This window comes from Mangifera indica, chromosome 8, assembly GCF_011075055.1.
Source record: "Mangifera indica cultivar Alphonso chromosome 8, CATAS_Mindica_2.1, whole genome shotgun sequence".
NCBI classification, from domain to species: domain Eukaryota; kingdom Viridiplantae; phylum Streptophyta; class Magnoliopsida; order Sapindales; family Anacardiaceae; genus Mangifera; species Mangifera indica.
Window position 1 is genome coordinate 3950069 of NC_058144.1, and position 25768 is coordinate 3975836.

The window sequence follows — 25768 nt, forward strand, 5'->3', positions numbered from 1 at the left end:
ATTATTATTTGGAATAAATTAAAATCTGAAAACACTACTGAAAGCAAAAACAAATGAAGTCATGGGACACAAAATAATTAGAAGAAAAATGACGGGCTCAATGACAATATCTGAAAATCAGAAGAACATGGTTTTAGGCTTTTTCCCAGGGTAAATAATAATATATATAGGACAGGGTTTTAGCCAGGGTTTTCTGGAAAACCAGTAATCGAGCTGAACCCAGAGCCCCAAAAGAGAAGCTCGAAATTTCACCTGGCGTTTCATATCAAGTAAGTTCTCTTTGTTCTTAAATTATGCAACTCCGTATTCAGTGTGTAGTAATTGAAAACACTGAAAATAAAAATAGAAAAAAATTGATCGATTAGTTTCACCAAATTTCCTCATGTATCGTCGCCTCACCATTTTTACTCATCAGGTTCTCACAAATTCCAATACTATCTCTGTTGTATGTCACCAACCAAACCCACTAAACCCTAGGCCAAATGGATTCTCCTTTTTTCGCCTTCTTTCATTTTCTCCCGTGCATAGGCGCACGCCGGATCCCGATGACCCTTTAAACTTAATGAAAGAAGACGGTGTCTCCGTTTGTTCACAAATGTGGATTGAGAATTTCCGGGAACCTGATAGAATAGTTACCAATTTAACCTCTCATCTCCGTAGGTTGGAGTTGTGGGTTTTAGCTTACCAAAAGGTATGTGCTGATGAAATGGGGGCGTATATGCCTCGTAGTGCTATACAGAAATCAGCCTTAGAGGATTTGTTGGGGTTGAGAAATGCTGTTCTTGATAATAGGTTTAAATGGGGTGCTAGGTTACAATTTTTCATTAAATCGCCTAAAGATAAGACTGAATATGAATCTTTATCCAAGAGGAAGATTAAGGCAATATTGACAACAACACAGCCAGCCCCATTCCAGGATAAGATAGTACAGGAGGTCTTGCTTATGATTTTAGAGCCGATTTATGAGGCTAGATTTTCACAGAAGTCATTTGCATTTAGGCCAGGGAGGAATGCGCACACAGTGTTGAGAGTGATTAGGAGGAACTTTGCGGGGTACTTGTGGTATCTAAAGGGAGATTTGAGTACGGTTTTGGATGGAATGAAGGTGGGTTCGGTGGTAGGTGCTTTGATGAGGGATGTGAGAGATAAGAAGGTGATTGATTTGGTGAAATTGGCTTTGGTAACACCAGTTATCACGAGTCAGGTTGATGAGGGAGAGAAGAAGAAAAAGAAGAAGAGAAAGTATCAGAAGAAGAGAGTGTTGGCAGAGGATGAGCCAAAGCCTGACCCTTATTGGTTGGAGACCTTTTTTGGGTTTGCTCCCGAGGAGGCAGAGAAGCTTCCTTCATGGGGGCATTGTGGAATTCTTAGCCCCCTTTTGTCAAACATATGTCTTGATGAATTGGACCGTTGGATGGAGGGGAAGATTAAGGAATTTTATCGACCTTCGAAGACTGATGTCATATGGAATAGCCCAGAAGGGGAAGCTGAACAGGGAAATACGTCTTGGCCAGAATTTGTGCCTACTAGTGGGCCAGATAAGACGAGGAAGATGGATTATGTTCGTTATGGAGGTCACATTTTGATTGGTGTCCGTGGGCCAAGGGCCGATGCAGCAACTTTGAGAAAGCAACTAATTGAGTTTGTTGATCAGAGATATATGCTCAAGCTTGACAATGAAAGCCTCCCAATTGAGCACATAACAAAGGGTATAATGTTTCTGGACCATGTGCTGTGTCGGAGAGTTGTTTATCCTACCCTTCGCTACACAGCAACTGGAGGGAAGATTATTAGCGAGAAAGGTGTGGGCACTCTTTTGTCTGTCACTGCTAGCTTGAAACAGTGCATCAAGCAATTTAGGAAGTTGAACTTTCTTAAGGGTGATAGGGATCCAGATCCACAGCCATGTTTCAGAATGTTTCATGCCACTCAAGCCCACACAAATGCGCAAATGAACAAATTGTTGGCAACGATGGTTGAATGGTATAGATATGCTGACAATCGGAAGAAAATTGTGAATTTTTGTTCCTACATCATAAGGGGTTCACTTGCAAAGCTTTATGCTGCAAAATACAAGCTTCGTTCACGAGCAAAGGTTTATACAATTGGTTCCCGGAATCTGAGTCGTCCTCTGAAAGAGAAGAAAGGGCAGTCACCTGATTACCAAAATTTGCTGAGAATGGGGCTTGTTGAATCAATTGATGGACTTTTGTATACTAGAATGTCTCTTGTACCTGAGACCGACTATTCACCTTTCCCAAACACCTGGAGACCTGACCATGAGAAGGCACTGCTTGAATATATAAAGCTTGATGATCCAAAAACTGTGGAAGAGCAACGAAATTGTATTACAGAACAAGGTCTTGTTTCACCCCAGGATTACATTTCAATGCTTGTTTGGAACTACAAAAGAAATGCTATTGTGATGGATCAACTTTCCCTGGTAAAGAGTAGTATCAGCAGTGTGGACAAAGATCAGCAATTGTTATTGGGCTTAAATCATGAGAACTCTGATAACAAGTCAAAAGAAGTGGAATATCGTGGAGGACTTCATGCTGCAGGAATGCAAGATTATTTTATTTTAACTCCACTTGAAGAGTAAAAATTGCTGCTCTTGCGATTGTATTGATTAGAGGAAGCAAAAATGAATCAAATGTATTCTTTACAAAGTTAATGAAATAACATACTGCCTTAGAGGAAAATTTTCTTATTGAAAAGAATGAAAAAGAGAGAAGTTTTAAGGAAACCACAGTATGCGATTGTGTGACATTTGTAAAAGGAATACAAATTTATCAAAGTTTAAAAGATTATATTGAAATGCTGCAGTTGCCAATTATTCAACTAATTTTAAATTTTGTCACCGTCTTTCGTCTGTTTAAAAAAGAATTGCTAAGCTGCTTGGGATGATGGGTTGGGTTCAATTACTCAATTCCAAATTTTAATATTTACAAGTACATTTATAATTGAATTTGCTCCTCTGCTGTCTCAGTATTTGCAAGAGTTATTTGGTTGGGTTTGGAAGTTTATGTTCTCTAATGACAAGTCGTCCTCCGTTTTCTTGACTACCATAGCTGCATTTCCTTACACAAATGGGTGCAAAAAACACTTAGTTAAGAATTTACATGCAGAGAAAGCAAGTTGATGATGCATAATGCAATATCACATAACTGAAAGAGATTATAATTCTCTTTTTTCAGAGGACACTCCGTTTCTTCCTCTCTGAGAACCCTTCTTCGCATGTCGTTGTTGCTTCCATAACTGCACTCACCCACACATTGGCCACACCATATTGCCCTATCAAAAAAGCTCCAGTAGCATCTATCAATGTCACTACCGCACTTGAATACAGTTTCAAGCAATCCTCTAAGCAAGCAAGCTCAAAAGGGCCCAAAGTTCCGCTTGTCACCAGCTTATTTATAGTTGAAATTGAAGCAGTTGCGTTCTCTAGAGCCAGTTCCATAGCAATCAATGCGAGTCCCTGTAGATTAGTGGCATGACAAATTGGGATTGTTTGGAGAGAAGTTAAACATACATCGTAGCTAAAGACGATAGATCTATCAGCACATGTTCTACAAGTTTGGTTTAGTATATCGAGTGATGTAACATTTGAACTAAAGGTTTTGTAATTTGAAGTTAGAATGAAGAAGAAGAAGAAGAAGAAGAAGAAGAAGAAGAAAGATAAATGCGACATTTTGCAAGGTTGGTGAGGTTTTTGTGTGGGAACACTTTGTGTGTTATGTATAGCTTTGTTGGTAAGAATTTGTCATCAGAAGGAAGGAAGCTTCGTATGCATACGTTTCATGGCAATAAAACAGAAGAAATTAAGAGAACAAGGAGTAAACATTGCAAATAAGCTTAATGGTCGTGTATTTGGCTTGTACCTAGCTCAAGGAAGCTTCCTAGAAGGTGATAATTAGTCACACTAGATTTAAGTCAAGTTTGTTTGAACTTAAGCTCAAACATAAGATATATTTTCAAAATTGAGCATAAATTTGAGTTTTAAAGATGTTTGATTCGTTGAACTTATAAATCTAAAAAATTCAATATAAATCAATTAAAACAATGTTATTTTAAATAGTATGTACAAAAATCAGACCGTTTTAATATCAAACCAATTTCAAAACTTAGTTTAAACTCGAGTTTAAGTGAAATTAAATTTCAACTTCTCTTAAATAAATTAAATTCAAATATCTTTAAAATCGAGTTCGAATCCAACCATGAGAACTAGTAGTAAATTATAAAAATAAATTGTTGTGGAAATGTAATTGCCTAGTTATACCAAGATTAAAAGTTGGGAAATATTATCCACAATTTGAATTTTTTTATTCATAAAATATTCTTGAGGTGCCCTGGCCCAGAATGATGAATACGTAAGGATAATACTTTTTACTAAATAATTAAAATGGATTATGATTATGGTTGAGTTATTTTATTATTTATAACATTATTCATTCAGTGTTTATAATACACTAAAGTCATATACAGTTAAAAACATAAAAGGATCATTAATTTGGGGGGCCACATGACCATTTTCCACCCAAGTTTAAATGACTTTTCAAAGTCACATCTTCGGTTCGAAAACTTGAAGTCTTATGCATAACGTAACTCTTGTTAAAATTTTTAGTTAGAAATAAGAGTAAAATCATTATTTTATTAATAATATTAAAAAATATGAAATTTATTTATTTTTCTTTTTAAGTTTTAAAAACTAACAACTTTACCTTTAATTAAATTTTTTTAACTTTAAAAACTCATATTTTCTTTTTAATTTTTTTTTAATCTCTCCGACCACCATCTCATATGCTAACGACCTCCGCTCTCTACTTTAAATTGTTGATCGGCACACGTAGACAAATCTAGAACAGATTTCTTTGTTAGAGACAAAGAGATTGACGAGATTTGGACTCTTCATCGACAAAGCATCCAAATCCTCTTGTCAACGAAAAGATCTGTAATCTCTTGACCTAGATCTCTTTGTTCTTTGCTGACAAAGAGATCTAAATCCCCTCGGTGAACAAGCTTCATCGTCATCATTTTCAAATTATTGGAGAAAGTGGTTGGAGGGGAAGGAAAAAATTCAAAGGTTTTAAGGGAAAAATTGTGATTTTTCAAATTTTAAAAACTTTTGGAGGGATGAAATATTAGTTTTTAAAACTTAAAAGAGAAAAATATAATAAATTTTATATTTTTTAATATTATTTATAAAAAATAATTTTATCTCTATATTTAACTGAAAATTTTAACTTCAATTGAACGATAGACGAGATTTCGGGGTTTTTAAACCCTATTGATATGAAAATCCTTTGGCCTAATTTGGGGGTAAATTTCACTTAAATGATATAAATTGAAGTATAAAGAATATGAAAACGCGCTCCACGCTCCAACCATTCATTCGCCTGATATCCCCGTCAGAACTCAGAAGTCATGTAGGGACCCACGCCTTTCTTCCAATAACATCGGCGCGTGATGCGCGTTGTTTTAATGCTAGTATTCCGTCTGCATTTAGCACACGCGCGTTCTCTTTCTCCGTCGCTCACCTGGCACCGTTACCTCAACACAACTTATGCCTAAACCAACCCACATTAACAACATACACTGTCACGATTCGCCTCATTTTTACTCTCTCTCTCGTCTCCACTTCTATTCCCATAACGAAAAACCCTAACCCTAATTTTATCCTTGAAAATTAAAACCACACCGTTTGTTCGTCTTTGTTCTATGGATTCTCAGCAAAACAATCTATTCGAAACGGCATCGCAGCCGGATACGGGGACGGACGCCTACACCTTCCTCGAGTTCAACACACAAGGCGAGTCCGATTTCGACGCCTATCCGGAATTTCGTTCGCCTGTATCCTGGCCCACGCCTTCCGATTCTCTCGCGGTGGATACCGCTTCCACGCCAACTCCTACTACCCCAACGACCCCCTCCGATTCACGTGGTGCACCTCCATCATCCGATCACCTCCACCACCACCACCACCACCACAATCACCATCGACACACCGATTCTCTTGCTGCCACGTCATCGCCTTCTAAAAGAGGAGCCAATAATAGCAGTAATAACAATCATAGCACTAATACCAGTAGTAGTCAGATTGTGGAGGGGCTTGCGGCCTTGAGTTTCGAGGAGACGGGTGATGATGGAGAGGGGTTCGAGTATGGAAAAGCAGATTTCACGGAGCACGCTTGTCGGTACTGTGGGGTCTCGAACCCGGCGTGTGTTGTACGGTGCAATGTTCCCTCGTGTCGTAAGTGGTTCTGCAATTCAAGGGGTAACACCTCCGGCTCACACATTGTCAATCATCTGGTGAGTTTCTTTTCACTTCTTCTATTATTAACTAATATTTCTTTTGAGTTAAAAAGATTGAGGGAGTGCTGAATTATGATGGGATTTTTTTTAATATATATGTTGTTTTAGGGAAATTGAAGTTGTTGATATGTAATGATGCTCAATCAATTTTACTTTGTGTTTCGTTTTGTTTTTCTATTTGTTTTTTCTTTTCGTCTAGTCTTTTAAGTTGGCATAAGAGAGCTGGCAGGAGATAAGAGTGGAAGTGTTTGAATTTTCAAGGTTTTGCTTGCTTTGTTGGTTTTTGAATTGGAGTAGAGTGTTCAATTTGTAATTTATGTTAGAACTAGTGAAAGTATATGTAAATTAGATCACAATAACACTCTCAAGCAAGGAGTTTAACCTTGTGTGTTGGTCATATTTCATCTATTTGTTAGTATTTAATGCTGAAGAATTCATTGAATGTTAGAATTTTGTTTGGCTGGAAAAAATTTGTTCTAATAAGTTAGTATTATTCACCCAGGAATTTGCAATTACCAAAGAAAATTGTTATGTAAAGACAGTAAGAAGGTTGAATATATAAGCGGTTGAAAAATTTTGTTCTTTTCCCTTATAATAATTATTTATAATGCCCAAGTCAAAGGTTGAAGAATCTAATAAGTGTATTCTGAGTTAGAGAAAACTTTAGTGGCCTAGTGCCTTGATGTTGATGCTCATTATTGCACTATAATGAATATGGTTGTTCATGTTGGTTTATCTTTACATATTTAGATGTTTGTGTCTCAATTTCAAAGTTCTACAATGGCTATTTAGTTGCAAATTAATGGTGATTGAAAAGGAAGCAAATTTGAGCCTATAAGGAAAAAACTGGTTTCAATACAATCTAATTATGTTTTGAAATGAAGAAATATCTGAATAGCTGTTCTGAAGGGTTGGTTCATGTGGTTAAGATGACCAAGGTTTGGGAAATTTTACAAGGTTTTGTTAGGTTTAAGATAAAAGTTGCATGTAATTCTTGGTTTTTTTGGGTCTTTCAGATAATACAATGAGCATGATTGTGAAGATTTTTGTTTTCATTGAAGGTTCACAAGATTATATGACATCTGATAGTGCAACTATTTTTATTGTTGTATCTGATGGCACTCTTTTTTCATTTTAAAAGAAACTGATTTTTTTTTTTTAATAATGAATAAGGAAAACCAATGTAAGACATGTAGAGAATCAATAGTTGTAGATCTGCAAATAAATGGTTTATGGTTATTTTTAGCTGGTGATATAGTTGTGATCTTTTAAATAACGCTTGGAGCTTAGAAACTTCTTTGATTCTACTGATTTATATTTTTGTAATCTTAGAAGGCAAATAAGGATATTTTGTATCTAGGTCAAATGACAAAAAACTAATGTTTAGACTCATAAGATGTTCAAGCCTTATAAGTGTTCACCAGATGTGCAAATGATAAAGGTTTGGATTTATTAAATTTGCCGAAATCAGGACTCTGCATCCATAAGTTTGTGCTGGTTGTTTAATTTGGAAACAAAGGTAAAGTATGTTGTGTCTAGTTCTAATGACAAAAAGCCATTTTTAGACTCATAAGATGTTTAAGTCTTGAGAGCGTTCACCAGATGTGAAATTGCTAAAGATTTGGACTGGATGAGAAAACGTTAAAGTTGTGGATATGTTAAATACGCAAGAGGCAGTTTCGTGCCTCTACAGGACCCATGCTGATATTTTAATTTGTACTTGTACAACTTAACTAAATTTATATTATTTGCTTGTTTTCTTTTATATGTTTTATGTACCCATTTTCTGAAATTTTATTTTAAATGAGCAAGACTTGCTTAAGAAGAATGTATGGTTATATATCAAATCTATCATTTTGTGATGTTAGTCATTTGTTGTATTCTCAAATTGATTTGTTTTTATACACACACACAAGCTATACTATTTTTTATGATTGTTCAATTGTATTCAGTAATTTCTTTTGATAGTTGTTAGCTAGGGCTGAATAGAACTTTATTGAAGCTAGTGGAACTTGTTCTTGTAGGTTCGAGCAAAACACAAGGAAGTGTGTCTTCATAAAGACAGTCCTTTGGGAGAGACTATCCTTGAATGCTACAACTGTGGATGCAGAAATGTATTCCTTCTTGGCTTTATATCAGCTAAGACAGAGAGTGTCGTTGTTCTTCTCTGTAGGGAACCTTGCTTGAATGTAAATGCATTGAAGGACATGAATTGGGACTTGAGTCAGTGGTGCCCCCTGATTGATGATAGGTGTTTCTTGCAATGGCTTGTTAAGGTTAGTACTTTTCTTTTTGTTATTGATTTTAGTCATTTATTTTTAGACTTGCTAATGTGTTGCACTTCACAGGTTCCATCTGAGCAAGAACAGTTAAGGGCACGACAGATCAGTGCTCAACAAATTAACAAAGTAGAAGAACTTTGGAAGACAAATCCTGATGCTACGCTTGAAGATCTGGAGAAGCCTGGTGTGGAAGACGAACCTCAACCTGTGGCCTTGAAGTATGAAGATGCATATCAGGTTTCTCTGCTCACAAATATTTTTGAATATTGTTTTTGGTGCTTCAAATGAAAGTATTGGAAGAAATTGCAATTAGTATCATGGCTATTAACGTTTGAATCACTTTCTCTTGCAGTATCAAAATGTATTTGCACCACTTATCAAGCTTGAAGCTGACTATGATAAAGTATGCATGATAATTTTTGGGATCATTTCCTCATTTGACAAGATTTTTCGGAGTTTCATTTGTCATGAGCTCTTTGTTGTGTAATACACTGTGCACAATCTAATTGTCTCAACTTTGGATATAGATGATGAAAGAATCCCAAAGCAAGGACAATGTCACGATTCGATGGGATGTCGGTCTTAACAAGAAACGTATTGCATATTTTGTATTTCCAAAGGTGCTACACTTTTTTGGTTTTGATTTGTGTGGTTGTAATTTTTTTTTGGTTACATTATTAGTCACTTTGTTTTACTTCTCAGTTTAGTTATTGTCTTCTACATTCCTAATTTGTTCTTTGATGAATTTCAACTGCTTCTATTGTTTTAGGAAGACAATGAATTACGATTAGTACCTGGGGATGAGTTGCGGTTGCGTTATTCTGGGGATGCAGCTCATCCAGCATGGCAGTCAGTTGGGCATGTGGTATTTTCCTTCTTCATATACTAATTCCTGTCATTTCGTGTATATATATTTACACTTTTATGAATTTGATGGTTTGTAGTTGAATTACCTAATTAAATGTTCATAAGTTTTTTCTATCTTGAAATAATTCAATTGCTTTAATGCATCTATGTATGAATCTGAAAACATTTCAAAATCATTTCAGATCAAGCTAACTGCACAAGAGGAAGTTGCACTTGAGCTTCGTGCTAGTCAGGTAGCTTTGGTTGTGTGTTATATTTATTACTTTGATCTTTGACTTAAGTTGATGATGGTTCTTTCTGTTACCGTCCTATGCAGGGGGTTCCTGTTGATATAAATCATGGATTCAGTGTTGATTTTGTGTGGAAGAGCACTAGCTTTGATAGGATGCAGGTGGCAATGAAAACTTTTGCAGTTGATGAAACAAGTGTCAGTGGGTAGGTCTACTGGTTCAGATTTGCTTTCATCTTTTTATGCATTGATAAGGTTCTGGAACATTTTTTTGTATATTTTCAATTTGAATGCTTCAAAATGAATAAGTGGAAAAAGAATATCGACTTTACTGGCCAGACATATGATAAATTGTTCTTCTAAATTTTCTATAGTGGACTTAATGTTTTATCCTAGGTTGTTTCTTTCATAACTATTATCTCTTAACAGGTATATTTATCACCACTTGTTGGGCCATGAAGTTGAGGTTCAGATGGTTCGCAATACACTGCCTCGTCGTTTTGGTGCACCTGGTCTTCCAGAGCTGAATGCATCACAAGTAGGCTATTTTGACCTGGGCACCCTTTTGAAATGCAATTAGTTATCTCCTATTAGATTTTGTATCTCTTAACTATTATATTTACCACAACTTGTTGGGCCATGAAGTTGAGGTGCTAATGCTGAAGTTATGCCATTGTTTATTTTACTTCTTTGAGGGATGCATAAATCTATGGACCCAGTTTTGTCTTTTGGTTTTACTGTAGGATGTAGCTTGTATAGATTCTCATACTCATTCATAAAGACTAAGGAAATATTGTGGATTCTGTAGTTAGAGAGCTTGGTTGTCGATGTAGATAATTATGGCATATATTTCATGTAAATACAGAAATTTGCACTCTGGATTATGGGTATTAGACTTCTTTATCTGGCAACGTGTTATGGTAATTATTAAATTTCTTTCACTGCATTTATATCACCTAATTGTAACAAAATATGCCTCACGTTGCCATGCTTTACATGTGGAATTTACTCTCTGCATAGTATCTCTGAGATAATTTCACTTGAGAAATATTCCATGACTAGGAATACTACTACGGTCATATATTAGTGTGTGCTCTTTTGTCTGGATTCTTTATTTCGACTTTTTGTGTTGTGCTTACCTTTCTCAATGGATAGGTATTTGCTGTCAAGAGTGTCCTTCAGAGGCCTATAAGTTTAATACAAGGTCCACCTGGCACAGGGAAAACTGTCACTTCTGCAGCTATTGTTTACCACATGGCCAAACAGGGCCAAGGGCAGGTAAGCTGTTCTAAAGCTGTTATATTATTTACACTACTTTGCTCTTTTCACACAACTTTACAATATTTTTTTTATCTTTTTAAGGTTTTAGTCTGTGCACCAAGCAATGTTGCTGTTGACCAGCTAGCTGAAAAGATAAGTGCCACTGGGTTAAAGGTATAGAAAAAAATATATCACAAAGCTGTAAGAAATAGTTAATTCGTATCTTTTGTTGGTTTGGTGTTCTACTCATTGCTTTTTCTTGTTGCTACTGTTTTTGGAAATGATGTTTTCTTTGATGGTTGTTAAATTGCAGATTTCACTTTTTATGTTATGAACAACTAAGAATTGTTGGGACTTACATGTATTAAATGATGCATAGAGATGAATGTTATTTTTCAACTTTTAAATTAACCTTTTAAACAGCTATAAATGGCGGCAAGAGTTACTTTTATTGCTGTTTTGCTTGTGCAATAGAACACTGCTTGCCATTTTTTTCCCTGAAATTGTAACTATGATTTCTTTTGTGCTTTTTAATTCAATGTTCCTTGTTGGTACATTGAATTGAATTTTCATATCCAATGACTGTTTAACAATATCTCTTTTAACTTAAGGTTGTTAGACTTTGTGCCAAATCGAGGGAAGCCGTGAGCTCTCCAGTCGAGCATTTAACCCTTCATTATCAGGTTTGTCAGCTTTCGGCATCATGAGCTATTCTGTTTATAAATACTCTTGTATATAAACCTTTAGCATGATTTCATATTAATGATGCCTTGTTGCAGGTCCGACATCTTGACACATCTGAGAAGAGTGAACTTCACAAGTTACAACAATTGAAAGATGAACAAGGTCAACATATTTACTTATGTTTCTTAGCTTTTGAGTACTTTTTGGAGCTTCCATCTGGTTTTTACATTTATTCTTGTCTTTTAATTACTAAATTAAGGATGCTGATTTGAGATATGAATTTTTTAATTTTTGAGTTTATTTACATTGAGTGGTTTAATCTCTTTGTAAAATGTGAGGACCTCTTTGCTTTCTTGACTAAAGTGTGTTAATTCATTAGTTTTCAGGGAAGATAATATATAGACATATTATGCATTACAGGTAAACGATGTTATCAAAGATGCAATATACTTTATCTTTAGAGATATTTCCCCTATATTTGACAGTGGGTACCATTCTTTATGTATTTTAAACTAAAAAAAGGTTGTTTTACAGATGTTGATGGACTATGGATAAGTATGTGAGCAATCTATTGTAGATTTATTTTGATGTTTTGAGATTGTTGTCTAAAACATTTGAAATATTTATATATGCTTTCTAATGATTATGTTTTCTGTTTCTTTATCAGAGTTTCTTATATATGGACATGTTTGGTATAGTTGTGTTGTTGTGAACAAGTATATACTTCACATGTTTTGCTGAAGTGAATTTCTCCTGTGTTTGCTTATCTGAGCATTTTTTTAAATAAAAAAATTACAGGCGAGTTGTCGAGCAGTGATGAGAAAAAATACAAAGCACTTAAGCGGGCAACAGAGAGGGAAATTTCACAGAGTGCTGATGTCATTTGTTGCACTTGTGTTGGTGCTGGAGATCCTCGATTGGCAAATTTTAGGTTTCGCCAGGTTGAAGAGTATTCTATTTAGACTTTTGATCATCATTAAATACTTGGTAGGCTTACTGGTTTTCCTGTCTTTTAGGTACTTATTGATGAGTCTACTCAGGCAACAGAACCTGAGTGTCTTATTCCTTTGGTTCTTGGGGCAAAACAGGTACCTGGGATTAAATTAGATACTCTACTTATCCGATCTTTATTTACTAAGCATCTAACGAGAAACTTTCCTATCAGGTTATTCTTGTTGGTGATCATTGCCAACTTGGTCCAGTTATTATGTGCAAGAAAGCAGCTCGTGCTGGGCTTGCCCAGTCACTTTTTGAACGCCTTGTTTTACTTGGTTTGAAACCAATTAGATTGCAGGTGAAGATGCTACTTGTTAATTTTCTTTAGCTTGGTAAAGTAGGTTGGTTTCAAAGTTGTGCTGATTCATTTGTATTTTTGTGATTGTATTGTTTGCTTCTTGTCTTTGTTTGGCAATGGGTTTTGGTCTTTTCTGGAAGTTTGTTGCAACAATCAGGCTTATTTTGACGAACTTGTTTAGATGGACTATTGAATACACTGTATTTAACATTATTATGTTGACCAATTGAATGGTAGTCATATCAAATCTGTCATTTTTAAAAAGCAGCTTCAACTTTCCTTTTGTATAATTGAATTCTATTGTAAAGCTAGGAAATGTCTTTATATATTGTGTAGTTGTTTTTCTTCCTTTTCTATTTATATTATGAATTTTTGTCTGAGCTTGACTTTTTGATATCCTGACTGCATTTATACATACCCACATTTGCCTTTCCTTCTTTGTATGTTTTTTTAGTCAGTGTTGACTTGATAGCTTGCAGCTTTAATCATTGATTAACAGGCATGTTAGTGTAGCATCTGCTGGACAACCAAAGTTTATCTTTTTTTTTTTTTCCAATGGTGAAACAATGTCATCATGTTTATTTTCCCTCTGGTACATGCAGAGTTTTAAGTTTAGTGCTGTTAACATTATTCTATTGCTGAGAAGTGGAAGATTGAAATGGTGATGGTATTTTATTTTTTATGATAAGAAAGAAAAGGTCTTATATTACTTGAGAAAATGGTTTGGAAAATAGAGTTGTGGGTATGGATGTCTCTTTTGATTTCATGTTTTTCGTGTATGTTGATATTGTTGCTGATAAAATAATGTTTAATTGCTAATCTAAAATGTTATGTCCTCTTGATTATAGGTTCAATACCGCATGCATCCATCCCTGTCTGAATTTCCTTCTAACAGCTTCTATGAAGGCACACTACAAAATGGTGTGACTATCAATGAGAGGCAATCATCAGGAATTGATTTTCCATGGCCTGTGCCAAATCGTCCCATGTTCTTTTATGTACAGGTATTGCAGCTGAGCAATGACTTTATATTTGGGCATTGGTCACTTTGAATTTTAGAAAATCAATCTACTTGTTTCCATCTATGAAAGCCCTTTTTTGACGGCAAAGTTCTTGTTTTTCAGTCGGGATGTGACAAGAGTCTGAGAAAAAAATTTTCTTTAACCAAAACAAAAATCTGGAAACATTCTGTCAACATTATTGTTTTGGGGGGTGTGTGTGTTTAAAAGCAAAGATGCACACAAATTTGATTGATTGCTAATATCATGAATTGATTCTGGTGTAGTGTTGTGTGCACCTTTTTCTTCTTCAGTGGTTCTTGTTTGTTTTTTGAAATTCAATGTATCATCAAAATTGGTTTTTTTAGATGGGACAAGAGGAGATCAGTGCCAGTGGAACATCCTATCTAAATCGTACTGAGGCTGCAAACGTTGAGAAAATTGTAACTACTTTCCTAAGGAGTGGGGTGGTCCCTAGCCAGGTATATATGTGGGTTTTCTTGAATATATATCAGATGTGAGTTTTGATGTGTTTTGGTGGCCTAAATAAGTTTTTGACATTTTATAGATTGGGGTGATCACACCATATGAGGGACAGAGAGCATATATTGTGAACTATATGTCAAGGAATGGTGCTCTAAGGCAGCAACTGTACAAGGAAATTGAGGTAATGCATATGTTTGACAAGCATCTGTCTCACTCAAATCTTTGGTTTCAATGTCTTTGTAATTTATATGAACTTTACAGGTAGCAAGTGTTGATTCGTTTCAAGGGAGGGAGAAAGATTACATAATTTTGTCTTGTGTGAGGAGTAATGAACATCAGGTTGGTTCATTTGTCATCAATGTTAATTTAATGCATTATGTTTTTCATTGTTAATGGGATTTTTAGTGTGTTATGTCAAGTGGAATGTGGTGTGATGAGGCTAGACTTTGCTTGATTGTCAACCAGAATGCAATACTTCATGTGAAAGCAAAGCTTCTTTGTCAATATTTTGTGTCTTATTAAGTTGTTACAATGGGATCATTTTCTATATTGGTGATCATTTATTTGCTAATTGTACAATTACCTTTATCTATCTTTTTCTTTGTTCTCTAATAGGATTGACTCTTCATATGTGCCAGGATTTTTTGTGTTTTGTGCTCTAGATGAAAAACCTGTTCTGGTTCAGTACAGTCCTCTCTTAATGCATTTAGGAGTTGAGAGGGGTGTACTCTGTGCCTTTGGTTTACGGAGTCTTTTTTTGTTAATCTTAAATTCCAAAAGTTCAGCATCATTCCATTAGTTCATTGGCACATGTTAACACCCCTTATAATAGTAAATTGATGTTCCTGAAAATATTTTATGATGTGAGAACTCATAATATCCAACATATCGTGATGAAATGATTTGCCAAAAAATATTAGTTCTTTTGGCACATATAACACCTCTATTAAAAGCAGGTTTTAATTCCTTATAATCATGCATTTCAGGGTATTGGATTCCTTAATGATCCTCGTAGGCTGAATGTTGCTCTAACACGTGCTCGATATGGTATTGTTATTCTGGGAAACCCTAAAGTTCTGAGCAAACAACCACTTTGGAATGGTTTATTGACACACTACAAGGTATTTCCTTTCCTTCTTTCTTTTCTGGGGTTATGCTACTGGTAGAAATAGTGTTATTAGACTTACTTTGGATATACTCATGATGTGAAATTGGTTTGTTGATGTTAAAGCTAGTTTTATGTTACTTACCTGGACCAACTTTCTGTTTTAGAAGCATATAAAAGATAATTTGTGGCAATGTAATAATGGGTATATGCAGTTATTCTTGATAAGTACTATTGTTAAGTATATCTGCTCATGAATATTACCAGGAGCATGAGTGCTTGGTCGAGGGTCCTCTAAATAACTTAAAGCAAAGTATGGTCCAATTTCAGAAACCCAAAAAGGTACTTGCTGGAGGAAAAAGGGTATTTGGTTGATCTGTATGTATTATTAATTCATGGGCTTTGTTTTTTAAGTATATTTTCTGGCTTTGAATTTCATTTCTGGTTTCGTATTGTTTATTTGAGTGGATGGGAAGTAATATGAGAACTTGTATTGTAACACAGATTTACAATGATCGAAGACTATACTTTGCTGGTGGGCCGGGAATTGTGTCTAATGATATCTCATCATCTAGTTCAAATGCTGATCGAAGAGGTGGTCGCGGTAGGGGTATGAAATCTTTAGTCTATTAAATTTATGTATTTGGGATTCTTATTTCAGTAATATTGATGAAAGTTTGATATGCTGCACTCTTGGTGATTTGATGCTATGATACTCCCCCAGTTATTTTTAGTCATCGATATTTTATTCGTTTAAGAAGTCTTGTGTCAGCTGAGATTCTCTTCCAATTACAGGGTCATACATACCTCCTGGTCCACCCAATGGTACTCATAAACCTGGAGTGCATCCTGCAGGTTTCCCTATGCCTCGTGTGCCCCTTCCACCGTTTCAGGGTGGCCCCCCTTCTCAGCCATATGCTATTCCAACTCGTGGTTCTGTACATGGACCAGTTGGAGCTGTTCCTCATGTTCCTCAACCAGGTAGTCGGGGTTTTGGAGCGGGGCGTGGTAATGCTGGTGCCCCAATTGGCAGTCATCTTCAGCATCAGCAAGCGACTCAGCAAACAATGGGAACGATTGGGTCTACTTTCAACTTTCCATCTCTTGAGAATCCAAATAGCCAACCATCTGTGGGTGGTCCTTTGACACAGCCTGGATTTGTTAATAATGTTCGTATATTTGTGTGTCTCAAAAACAAGATTAAAGGAAAAAGAGATTTGAACCTATATCTTATGTTAATTCATTTGGAAAAAATTCATCTAGACCTTTCTCTTAAGAGTTTCTTTGTTTAATGAGACAGATGCCAGTTGAAGGGGCTAGTCAATCTTTTCGGGATGGATTTTCCATGGGAGGCATGTCTCAGGTATTCATACATAATCATGCTTAATATATTGCCTTAATGGATTTTCCTTTAATTCTCATTACTTAGAAGTCGCATTGTCATCTTCCACTAGGATTTCTTGGGTGATGACTTCAAAAGCCAGGGATCACATGTTCCTTATAATGTTGCTGACTTCTCTACTCAGGTATATACTGTTGAAAACTTGTGTCATCAAGTTTTATGCTCAATTCTATATGATATATGTTAGTAAAATGTAGCAGGTTTGGATAAAATTTTGGCTTCGTTGCTTGGGCAGCTTCACAATATACAATTGTACATCATAACTAGGCCTTTATTAGTAGGATTTGCTTGTTATCATCAATTGTTAGTTAACTGTGATGTAACTTCTTAGTTTTTCTCCTAATGATTAAATATCTCTTCTCCCCACCTTCAACCAATCTTAGTATATTGTTGTTGACTCATTGACTTGCTCAGCAGGCCTCACAAAGTGGCTATACTGTTGACTATGTTACACAAGGAGCACAGAGTGGATTTCCTGGCAACTTCTTAAACCAGAATTCTCAAGCTGGATATTCTCGTTTTGGTTCCGGAAATGATTTCATGTCTCAGGTTTGATTAAATTGCGATATTATATTTAGGCTGTTGCTTTATTTGTTTCTCTTCCTATTTAATTTCTTTTCATACAGGACTACTTGGCACAGGGATCACAAGGTTTATTTACTCAAGTTGGCTTTAATGACCCCACACAAGATGATGCATTGCAGACACAGAGCCATTTTAGTGTAACTAATCCCAATCAACTTCAGTCTCAGGTTTTTTCTTATACCAATTCCAGTTGATAGAGATTTTGTTACTAGTTAAAAAAACAAAGTGCAAATGTTAGAAACTTATGGCCATTAGGAAACTATTTGCTGAATCATACAAGCCAAATTTCTAGGATTTATAGGCTTTCTATGCAAAGCCAAGTGTTTACCACATTCTGCCTCTTGTTTGTTTTCCAAGTTTTATCTTGTCTTGCTGACGTGGTGGTTCTCTATATAAGATGGCAAACTTATTTGCAGGGATTGATGAATTCTCTCTATTCCCAGCCCTTTGCCCACTACAACACTCAACCAATTAATATGCAGGCTTCTTCACAGCAGCAGCCTCAACCGGGCCAGGGCTCACAAAAGCAGAAAGTGCACTATACTGGTTGAGCGGCTGTAGGTGCTTCAGAAAGTGATGGGTTATAGTCTTTGCATTCAGCAACTTGGTTTGTGCTGTCATGTGTGCCCAAATGTATCTCTGCCTTTTTAAGTGCAGGTTTGCCATAAATCATCTCTATAACCTATAGAGATGATATCCATGGTGGGAATAATTATATTTGCGGCCAGTAACTATGGTTGATGGGTGAGTGCTCTTAAAATGGGTGGCACATCAAGGGCTGAGAAAGAAAAAGGATAACCCCGATTACCCGATTGAAGTTTTCTGTTGTTTTGAGAAAAAAAAAGGTGATATTGGTACGAGAGAATTACATGACATGGGTTTGGTCGAAAGGGTTTGATCATTGAAGAGAAGTGGCTATCTGCATTGATTGATTTATAACGAATATCTGATTTATTTGAGGCTGTTACAACAGAAAGTTTTGTAAGGCAGCAGGATGGTAAGGATTGAGGAAAGTCACCTAACCCTTTCAGCTTCTTCCAGACATGTAATTATACTCTTTACAATTATATTTGAATAGACAAACATAGTGGAAGAAAGTATTAGTAGTGAAACTGGTAGCACCCTAGATATTGTTGGTATATAAATGGGATTGGCTTTACCATGAAGTTGGGTTTTGTTCTATTGGTATTAGATTATTTTGTGTAATGTAATCTTGTGAGTTATAATATGGCCCAGCATTGAGCATGAACAATTTTCATAAAAGTGGTGCTATTAGACTATTAGTTACAAGAGGCATATGCCTCCAATTATCGTCTCCGGTTGAACCATCGCCTACTTGACTCTGTAACCATACAACTCTAAAACCTTATTCAGTAGATCGTTTAAGTAATCACCTGTTCACGGAATCACCTCGTGCATTGTGTAAAATCCAAGTGTTACTACTGCACACGGTCTTCCCCAACACAATGTTCACTCTCTTTTGACCCCTCCGATTTTCAAGGACCCCGGCTTCAGGTCTGTGAGAACAACCTGGCTGGCCCCAAGCTTTGCAGCCGTCACTCCCGGGAGGGCAGCTCCTGTGCCTACCGTAAGCACGGACTTCGTGTGAATGCCCAAATGGTTTCCATATAATGAGCCAAAATTACAGCGGAGTCCCAGAGCCATGCAAGCCTGAATGCGCGGCCCGTGAGCTAGTTGTAAACGCAGTTCTGGTAGTATGTTTTTAGGTTGTTGCCAGCTACTCGGATTTCTCTGATGCCCATTAGTTGTTTAGACACAAGCTGGTTTTTCACTCGTTGGTTTAGGGTTTTGATCCAAAAAAAAGAGAGAGAGAGAGAGATTAAAGGAAATGCTAATCACTACAAGGTTGATGGATTCTAAATGTGATGGAATCTTGAAGCGACAAGCACATTCATAATTTCAACTCTTGGGCTTTGGATTACATTTGTAAACATAAGAAATTAAACAAAAACCGGTCGATACAGAAAAGGAAAGTTACGACTTTGTAAATAGTGACACGTTATTTACCTTGTAGCAAGAGACAGCATAACATGAGGGGGGCATTCGGCTGTGTCAACCTTGTTACTATTCATTGTCCAAGACTCCTAGCTCACTGTAACACAATAGACTTGAGTTGAGGCTCCACATCAGCTTATTTAAGGCCCTGAATAATTATCCTCGGCCTAAGGCCCAATATCTTAAAGCACGAGACAGCGCCCAGAAACACTTCCGCTGCTCCCCAGCTCCTATTCTTCAACTGAAGAAACACATACACACCGCAAAACCAGAAGAAAAAGGGGGAAAATGGAGTTTGAATTGAAGGACTTGATGGAAGATCTGGAATCTTTGAAGCAATCATTACCTGATTCTTCTCTTTACCCCTCAATCCACAAGGTATTTTCGATATTGGATTCAGAATTTTTATTTTTTTAATAAAATGCATAACTTCATTCGCGATCGCTATTTATCACATATTAATTTTCTTATTTCCTGTCCAAAAGTCTGCTGCATGTTTATTATGTCTACTCTTTAGTACAACTGAAATTGAATGATTTCAATTTCTTCTATATTCTTTTATGTTGATTTATTTTGTTAGAATCGTCGAGCTTTGATGGATAAGATTTAAATTTTGATTTAAAATAGTAATCGCAATTCGACGAAATTGATTAATGTGACTTTTTTCTTAATGTACTTTTGAACAGAGAAAACAGAAGTTTATATTTAACGCTTTGCATGATTTGTTCGTGTTCTGTAGTTGCGGTTGCGTGTCGAAAATCTCACAAAGATGGCAAAGTCGGTACCTGTTCGGCGTTCAAAAGTCAAGGTTTGATCCTTTTAAATCTCAGCGCGGATTTTTTTTTTTCTATATTAAGTGCAATATTGTACTTTGCACTTGATGCTCAATTAATACACCCTCTGTGGCAGGATATGAGTTCTGAGGTGGTAGATAGCAACCCTTATAGTAGGCTCATGGCACTTCAAAGAATGGGCATTGTTGAGAACTACGAGAGAATACGGGAGTTCTCAGTTGCCATTGTTGTGAGTATTAATGCCCTCTTTTTCTTTCATCTAATTTCAATTCCCTATGAAAAGTAAATAATAAAGATTTTACATGTGTATAAGTGTAATTGTGAGCATAGATCTCTGTGGTTCTCTTGTATTCTATTTTTCTTCGGATGCCTAATGTATTTATTATGGGTGATCTTCATGAAATTGCAGGGAGTTGGTGGTGTTGGGAGTGTTGCAGCTGAGATGCTCACAAGGTGTGGCATAGGTTGTCTTTTATTGTATGATTATGACAAAGTGGAGTTAGCTAACATGAATAGGCTATTTTTTCGTCCAGAGCAGGTGTAATTCTCATAAATATATCAATGCTTTTTACCTATAACTGTATATATTATTTATTATTAACTTAATGCCAGTATAATTCTTATGCAGATCACAGACTGTCTATATATGATTACAGTCTTGGGATCAACTCTGTTAATTTGCATCATTTGATTTTCATTTATAGGTTGGTATGACAAAGACTGATGCAGCTGTTCAGACCCTATCAGACATAAATCCTGATGTTGTGCTTGAAGTAAGTGTTTGCTTGTAAATTTACTTTTCTGTAGCTTCATCGCACATGAAGTTGAAATTCTTGTACATTTTTCCTCTGGTATTTTGAGTTTTGAGCCATTGGTGTGTGTTTACTTATGTATTGGTTGCATGGGTAAATAATTACAAATGTGATGTAAACTATTTGTTTGCACATCAAGAGAAGTTGTAAGGTAAGGGAGTCGGGTTACTTCAAAAGCAATATAATTTTATTATCTTTAGATATAGATGTCTATTTAATAGACAAATTTATAGTCTGATAGTAGTCTCTCATGCTGATTTTTTTGTTGTTTGCTTAGAGCTACACGCTAAACATCACAACTGTGCAAGGCTTTGATACTTTTATGTCAAGTTTAAGCAAAAAAACATTTCGTCCCAGTAAAGAGGGTACTGGAGTGGATCTGGTTTTAAGCTGTGTAGATAATTATGAAGCAAGGATGGCTGTAAACCAGGTAAGAATGATTGTTACATCAGTTCTTTCCCTGTTGTTTTCTTTTTTGACTTGATATCTTTTTTTTTTTTTTTTTGGGTGTGTGTATTTCCAGGCTTGCAATGAGTTGAATCAGATATGGATGGAGTCTGGTAAGTGAAGTAGTTCTTGCTTTTTTAATTTTATTTTATCAAGATCAAGTTTGTTTGAAGTCCATTGTTTTAAAACTTGAGATGGAACAGACTTGCCTTAGATCCTTGTTTCCATACCATGCCACTTATTCACAAGGGATGTCATGGGGAATCATAGAATCTATGGAGACATACCACTTTTATTTAATCAAATGCACTAGCCTCTCAGGCTACACGTGTACTGTGAATGTGCATTTGAATGGTTCTATTTTTTTTTCATTTAGTTTTTTCGCCTTCATCTTACTCTTCTGAGTTAAATGATGTTTTGCATTTGGTTTCTTTGTCAAAAGTGGACTTTCTTTTGCTAATTCTGTATTTGGTTTCATGCCTTTGACATGTGCAAATGAAGTTTATCAATACTTATTGAAATTATTAATTCTGTACAGGTGTATCTGAGGATGCTGTTTCTGGGCATATACAATTACTAATTCCTGGAGAGACTGCCTGTTTTGCTTGTGCACCTCCTTTGGTATGTTTGTTTGTTTATCTGAATTTTGATGACTCTGGAGGAAACTTCAATGCAGAATTGATAGCCTTAATTTAGATGTGGAATTTATATTGTGTGTTTTTCATCTACGTTGATATCCTGAATCATAAAAGTTTTTTCACCTTGTAAAAAAAATCATTTATGCTTTGTAATGTGAAATATGAACATGGATCTTCTTTTCATAGGTTGTAGCATCCGGAGTGGATGAAAGAACGCTCAAGCGTGAGGGGGTTTGTGCTGCCTCTCTACCTACTACAATGGTAATCCTTTTTGTTCTCCACGTACTCTTTTTGGCTGCCATCTCCACTGTAGTAATTTACTCTGATGTGATGGTGCTTGTATTGAAGTTGAGCAAACGGGACATTTTTCTTACTCAGAAATACACTCAACATGCTTTAGGCTTAACTGCCTTGATAAATTACTTATGTCATAATTTTGTTTAAGTGCATATTTTTCCATTGTAATAAGATTTCAATCGAGTTAATTATTTACCATTTAGTCAAAATTTCATTTTCCTGCTATTATCTTTTCATGTCCTGCTATTGATTTATTATATTTACCAGGGAGTTGTTGCTGGGCTTCTAGTTCAAAATACGCTTAAGTTTTTGCTGAACTTTGGACATGTTTCCCCTTACTTGGTAACTCCTATTTGACTCTTTTCTATTCACACGGACACACAAGTTCCCCTGCTCTTGCATTTAACATGGTTCTATCAGATGCATTAGTATGGACATACTGGTTTTATTTCATGATTGCAGGGATATAATTCTCTTAAAGATTATTTTCCAACCATGGCAATGAAACCAAATCCCCAGTGTTCGAATGGAGCTTGTCTAGAGCGGCAGGTATCACATACTTGAACAAAATCCTTTATTTACTGGGTTTGATTTTGTAAATCTACATATAGGAGGCTATTGGTTTCTCTTCTGATGGTAGAAATAATATTTACTTTGTAGAAAGAATATATTCTGGCAAAGCCAGCCAGGGATGCTGCAGCTAAAGCCAAGATGGAGGCTGAAGCATTATCAGCAACAGAGTGTCCACTTCATGCTGATAATGAATGGGACATATGGTAGAGTTCAGGAACATGCAGTGACATATTCCTTATTAACCTTCTAAATACGATATTCTGGATATTAATATAAAATCTCTTTAAGATACATTCAGAGAAATTATAAACTGCTAAATTACTGGATTAAATCGATTTTAAGGAAAAAGGGATTGCAATTCTGAACTTGCAACACTTTTTCATTAAATGAAACCAAACATGTTAAGAATGTTGCTAACTTTCATCATTACATAGCTCTTTCCCCAGTGGCCAGTATAAGTTCATTGATTTTTATTTTTTTTGTGTTTCTTCAGTATCATTGATGATAGCGAGCAGGATAGGATGGATGGTACAAGCACAGGTACCTTGGTTTTTTAATTTCTGAATGAATATGAGCTTTCATTCCTTTTTAATTCCTGTTGCTGAGTTCCTTAGGAATTTGAGTAGATAATTATTATGATTTTGCTCAGATATAATATAATTAAGCTTGACCAACTATGATGTGCTTAGCAGAATCTGTGCATGTTAAATATAGCCCTGATTCTCAGATCTGCTAAGCCTGTGGTTCACTCCTATGGGATACTCAAAACATTCTTTTCTAATTAGGTTAGAGATCTGCATCAGCAATTGGCAAAATAGCTTGTGAGCAGACTCTTGCTAGCTCAGACTTATGAGTATCACTTTGGACAGATAATCGTACAATTAAAACTGCTCTTATTATGTACAGCAAAATTTTACTGGCTGATCATATGTTGACATTACACATCTGCAACTTTTTTATACTTGCGGTTGGCTATTCTAACTTATTGACCTTATGTCAACTTTAAACTCATTATACTCCTGCAACTTTTTCATACTTGCAGTTGGCTATTATTATTGACCTTACGTTGACATACTCCAACCTTGTTATAATTGCAGTTCACTTTAGTTTCAGTTGATTTTCTTGCATGCTTGCCAACCTTAATATGTAATTAATTCAGTTGCCTCCCTTTTCTTAATTTGCCCTTCCCGTCAATTTTTTTATGTTTCAGATGCCCTTCCAGAAGGTCTGACTCGTGAGCTCCCAAGTGCAGACGAATTTCAAAAGTCCTCCACTCCTGGAACAATGGATACTTCAGTAGATGACCTTGAACTTCTCCGGAGGCAACTTGATGCCCTTAATGCTGATTAATATCAAATGCTAATCCCAGAAACATTTGAGGGATCTACACTCGCAACTGCACCCTTTGTGGGCAATAATGCAAGTCCTAGCATACAATACAACCATGCTTTCTGTTTTAAAAAACTATTCAGGGTTCACCCTTGATATGTACAATCTTACACCATTATCCCTCATTTTGTAGCATTGAATTTATACATGGGGAAACCGGGTAAGGCCAGCCCCAAAATTTTGTGCTTGCTAGACCATAGATTTAAAACTTGCATGGTTACCTGGTCATAACTTCCTGTTTTCTTTTTTAATTTACTCATAAAATTTTTAAGTAATTCTTATAATTTCTGTCTTATTGGTACTAGATGTATGAGATCTGGAGCGAAAAGCCGCCACGATTATTGGCTTCAGTCAGCATGACATATGTCAGCTCTCTCACTTGTTCAGAAGAGACTTCTAAGTATAAAGCCTACTCTAGGGCATAAGTCAACTCAGGAGTACCCGAACTTAAATATCTGAAGTTTTGGTTGCAGGCTTGACCTTTAGTCGTAGAGATAATTATCCAGAAAGCCGTTAAAGTGAGAAGACGGGTAAGAAAATTTTAACTACCTTAGGAAAAGATACAACCACCGCCAAAGTGCGAAAGCTTGTAATAAATCATATGAAATTACATCTCATCCGATTTTATTATCCACGAAGTCATAAACCGAGGAGACAAGCTCAACATTGGCAATTTGGCATTATGATACTTGATCAAAATTTGATTCATTTGTAGCTGATGCTGCCTGACCTTCAAGAAGTACAAACATTGATTCAGAATGGCATAATGATAGGGCCAAACTAATCGTTAGATGCAAACAGAATTTTACTTCCTATTGGGAATGTTTAGTTAGTCCGGTATTGCCTGTTGCAAGAAAGATTGAAGTTGGTTATCAGAAGAAGAGAGCTGACTATGACGCCAGCTAATGATATTATTTTGGGCTGGTCATATTATCATCAGATGGGCCAGGGCCTAGGAGCCATGTATCATGCAGGGTGATTATAATTTGATTCAGGTCTTTTTTCAATATATATATATCTACAGTTATTCTTAATTTTTGCAAAGATTTTTACTGACTATAGGTCGGGAAATTTAATTCAAAAATCATCAGGATATATATTTAAGTCACAAATCTGCATGTTATCAGTCAATCACTTGATAACATTTTATTGCTTCCAGATAAACTGAAAATTTTGTCCAGTGTTCCATGCAAATCAGAAGAAAAGAACAAAAATTAAAATCAAGAAGAAAGAGGCTGCAGCACGGTTTCTACTTTGCAATCGGAAAGCATGGTCTCCATGCTTTTGTTCTCCCCTTG

At 35.9% G+C, this 25768-nt stretch overlaps 3 protein-coding genes and 1 pseudogene across 7 annotated transcripts; 3 read left to right on the plus strand and 1 right to left on the minus strand.

The window, feature by feature from the left end:
- Positions 1 to 155: 155 nt before the first annotated feature.
- Positions 156 to 2702, plus strand: LOC123224093 (nuclear intron maturase 2, mitochondrial-like). Its single transcript, XM_044647620.1, has one exon. The coding sequence runs from the start codon at positions 383 to 385 to the stop codon at positions 2600 to 2602; it is 2220 nt and encodes a 739-aa protein (XP_044503555.1). The 5' UTR covers positions 156 to 382; the 3' UTR covers positions 2603 to 2702.
- A 392-nt stretch (positions 2703 to 3094) lies between these two features.
- Positions 3095 to 3797, minus strand: LOC123224094 (annotated as a pseudogene).
- Positions 3798 to 5513: 1716 nt separating this feature from the next.
- Positions 5514 to 18749, plus strand: LOC123224504 (regulator of nonsense transcripts 1 homolog). 5 transcript variants are annotated; one of them, XM_044648191.1, is made up of 29 exons: positions 5514 to 6309; positions 8337 to 8588; positions 8661 to 8831; positions 8947 to 8997; positions 9122 to 9214; positions 9364 to 9459; positions 9644 to 9694; positions 9778 to 9896; positions 10120 to 10228; positions 10846 to 10968; positions 11053 to 11124; positions 11562 to 11633; positions 11730 to 11796; positions 12433 to 12575; positions 12651 to 12722; positions 12800 to 12928; positions 13777 to 13932; positions 14295 to 14408; positions 14495 to 14593; positions 14674 to 14751; positions 15399 to 15533; positions 15785 to 15859; positions 16022 to 16127; positions 16313 to 16686; positions 16818 to 16880; positions 16972 to 17043; positions 17334 to 17468; positions 17561 to 17671; positions 17921 to 18749. In XM_044648191.1, the coding sequence occupies exons 1-29, from the start codon at positions 5719 to 5721 to the stop codon at positions 18053 to 18055; spliced, it is 3864 nt and encodes a 1287-aa protein (XP_044504126.1). In that variant the 5' UTR covers positions 5514 to 5718; the 3' UTR covers positions 18056 to 18749. The 5 variants fall into 5 exon arrangements, with proteins under 5 accessions (XP_044504126.1, XP_044504128.1, XP_044504127.1 ...); XM_044648193.1 differs by having other exon boundaries at positions 5515 to 6309; positions 16313 to 16647; positions 17546 to 17671; XM_044648192.1 differs by having other exon boundaries at positions 5520 to 6309; positions 17337 to 17468.
- Positions 18750 to 19682: 933 nt separating this feature from the next.
- LOC123224506 (ubiquitin-like modifier-activating enzyme 5) lies at positions 19683 to 24754 on the plus strand. Its single transcript, XM_044648194.1, has 14 exons — positions 19683 to 19898; positions 20260 to 20328; positions 20430 to 20543; positions 20724 to 20852; positions 21019 to 21087; positions 21404 to 21556; positions 21650 to 21686; positions 22112 to 22194; positions 22398 to 22472; positions 22776 to 22850; positions 22971 to 23057; positions 23169 to 23284; positions 23575 to 23621; positions 24292 to 24754. Exons 1-14 carry the CDS (start codon positions 19809 to 19811, stop codon positions 24429 to 24431), a joined length of 1284 nt encoding a protein of 427 aa, XP_044504129.1. The 5' UTR covers positions 19683 to 19808; the 3' UTR covers positions 24432 to 24754.
- The last annotated feature ends 1014 nt before the right edge of the window (positions 24755 to 25768 follow it).

Coding starts and splice junctions, on each gene's coding strand:
- LOC123224093 (XM_044647620.1), top strand. CDS start 383: ATGTATCGTCGCCTCACCATTTTTACTCATCAGGTTCTCACAAATTCC.
- LOC123224504 (XM_044648189.1), top strand. CDS start 5,719: ATGGATTCTCAGCAAAACAATCTATTCGAAACGGCATCGCAGCCGGAT. Junction 8,589..8,660: donor TCTTGCAATGGCTTGTTAAG/GTTAGTACTTTT, acceptor TGCACTTCACAG/GTTCCATCTGAGCAAGAACA. Junction 17,672..17,920: donor CCAATCAACTTCAGTCTCAG/GTTTTTTCTTAT, acceptor ACTTATTTGCAG/GGATTGATGAATTCTCTCTA.
- LOC123224506 (XM_044648194.1), top strand. CDS start 19,809: ATGGAGTTTGAATTGAAGGACTTGATGGAAGATCTGGAATCTTTGAAG. Junction 23,058..23,168: donor GAGCTTGTCTAGAGCGGCAG/GTATCACATACT, acceptor TTTACTTTGTAG/AAAGAATATATTCTGGCAAA. Junction 23,622..24,291: donor GATGGATGGTACAAGCACAG/GTACCTTGGTTT, acceptor TTTATGTTTCAG/ATGCCCTTCCAGAAGGTCTG.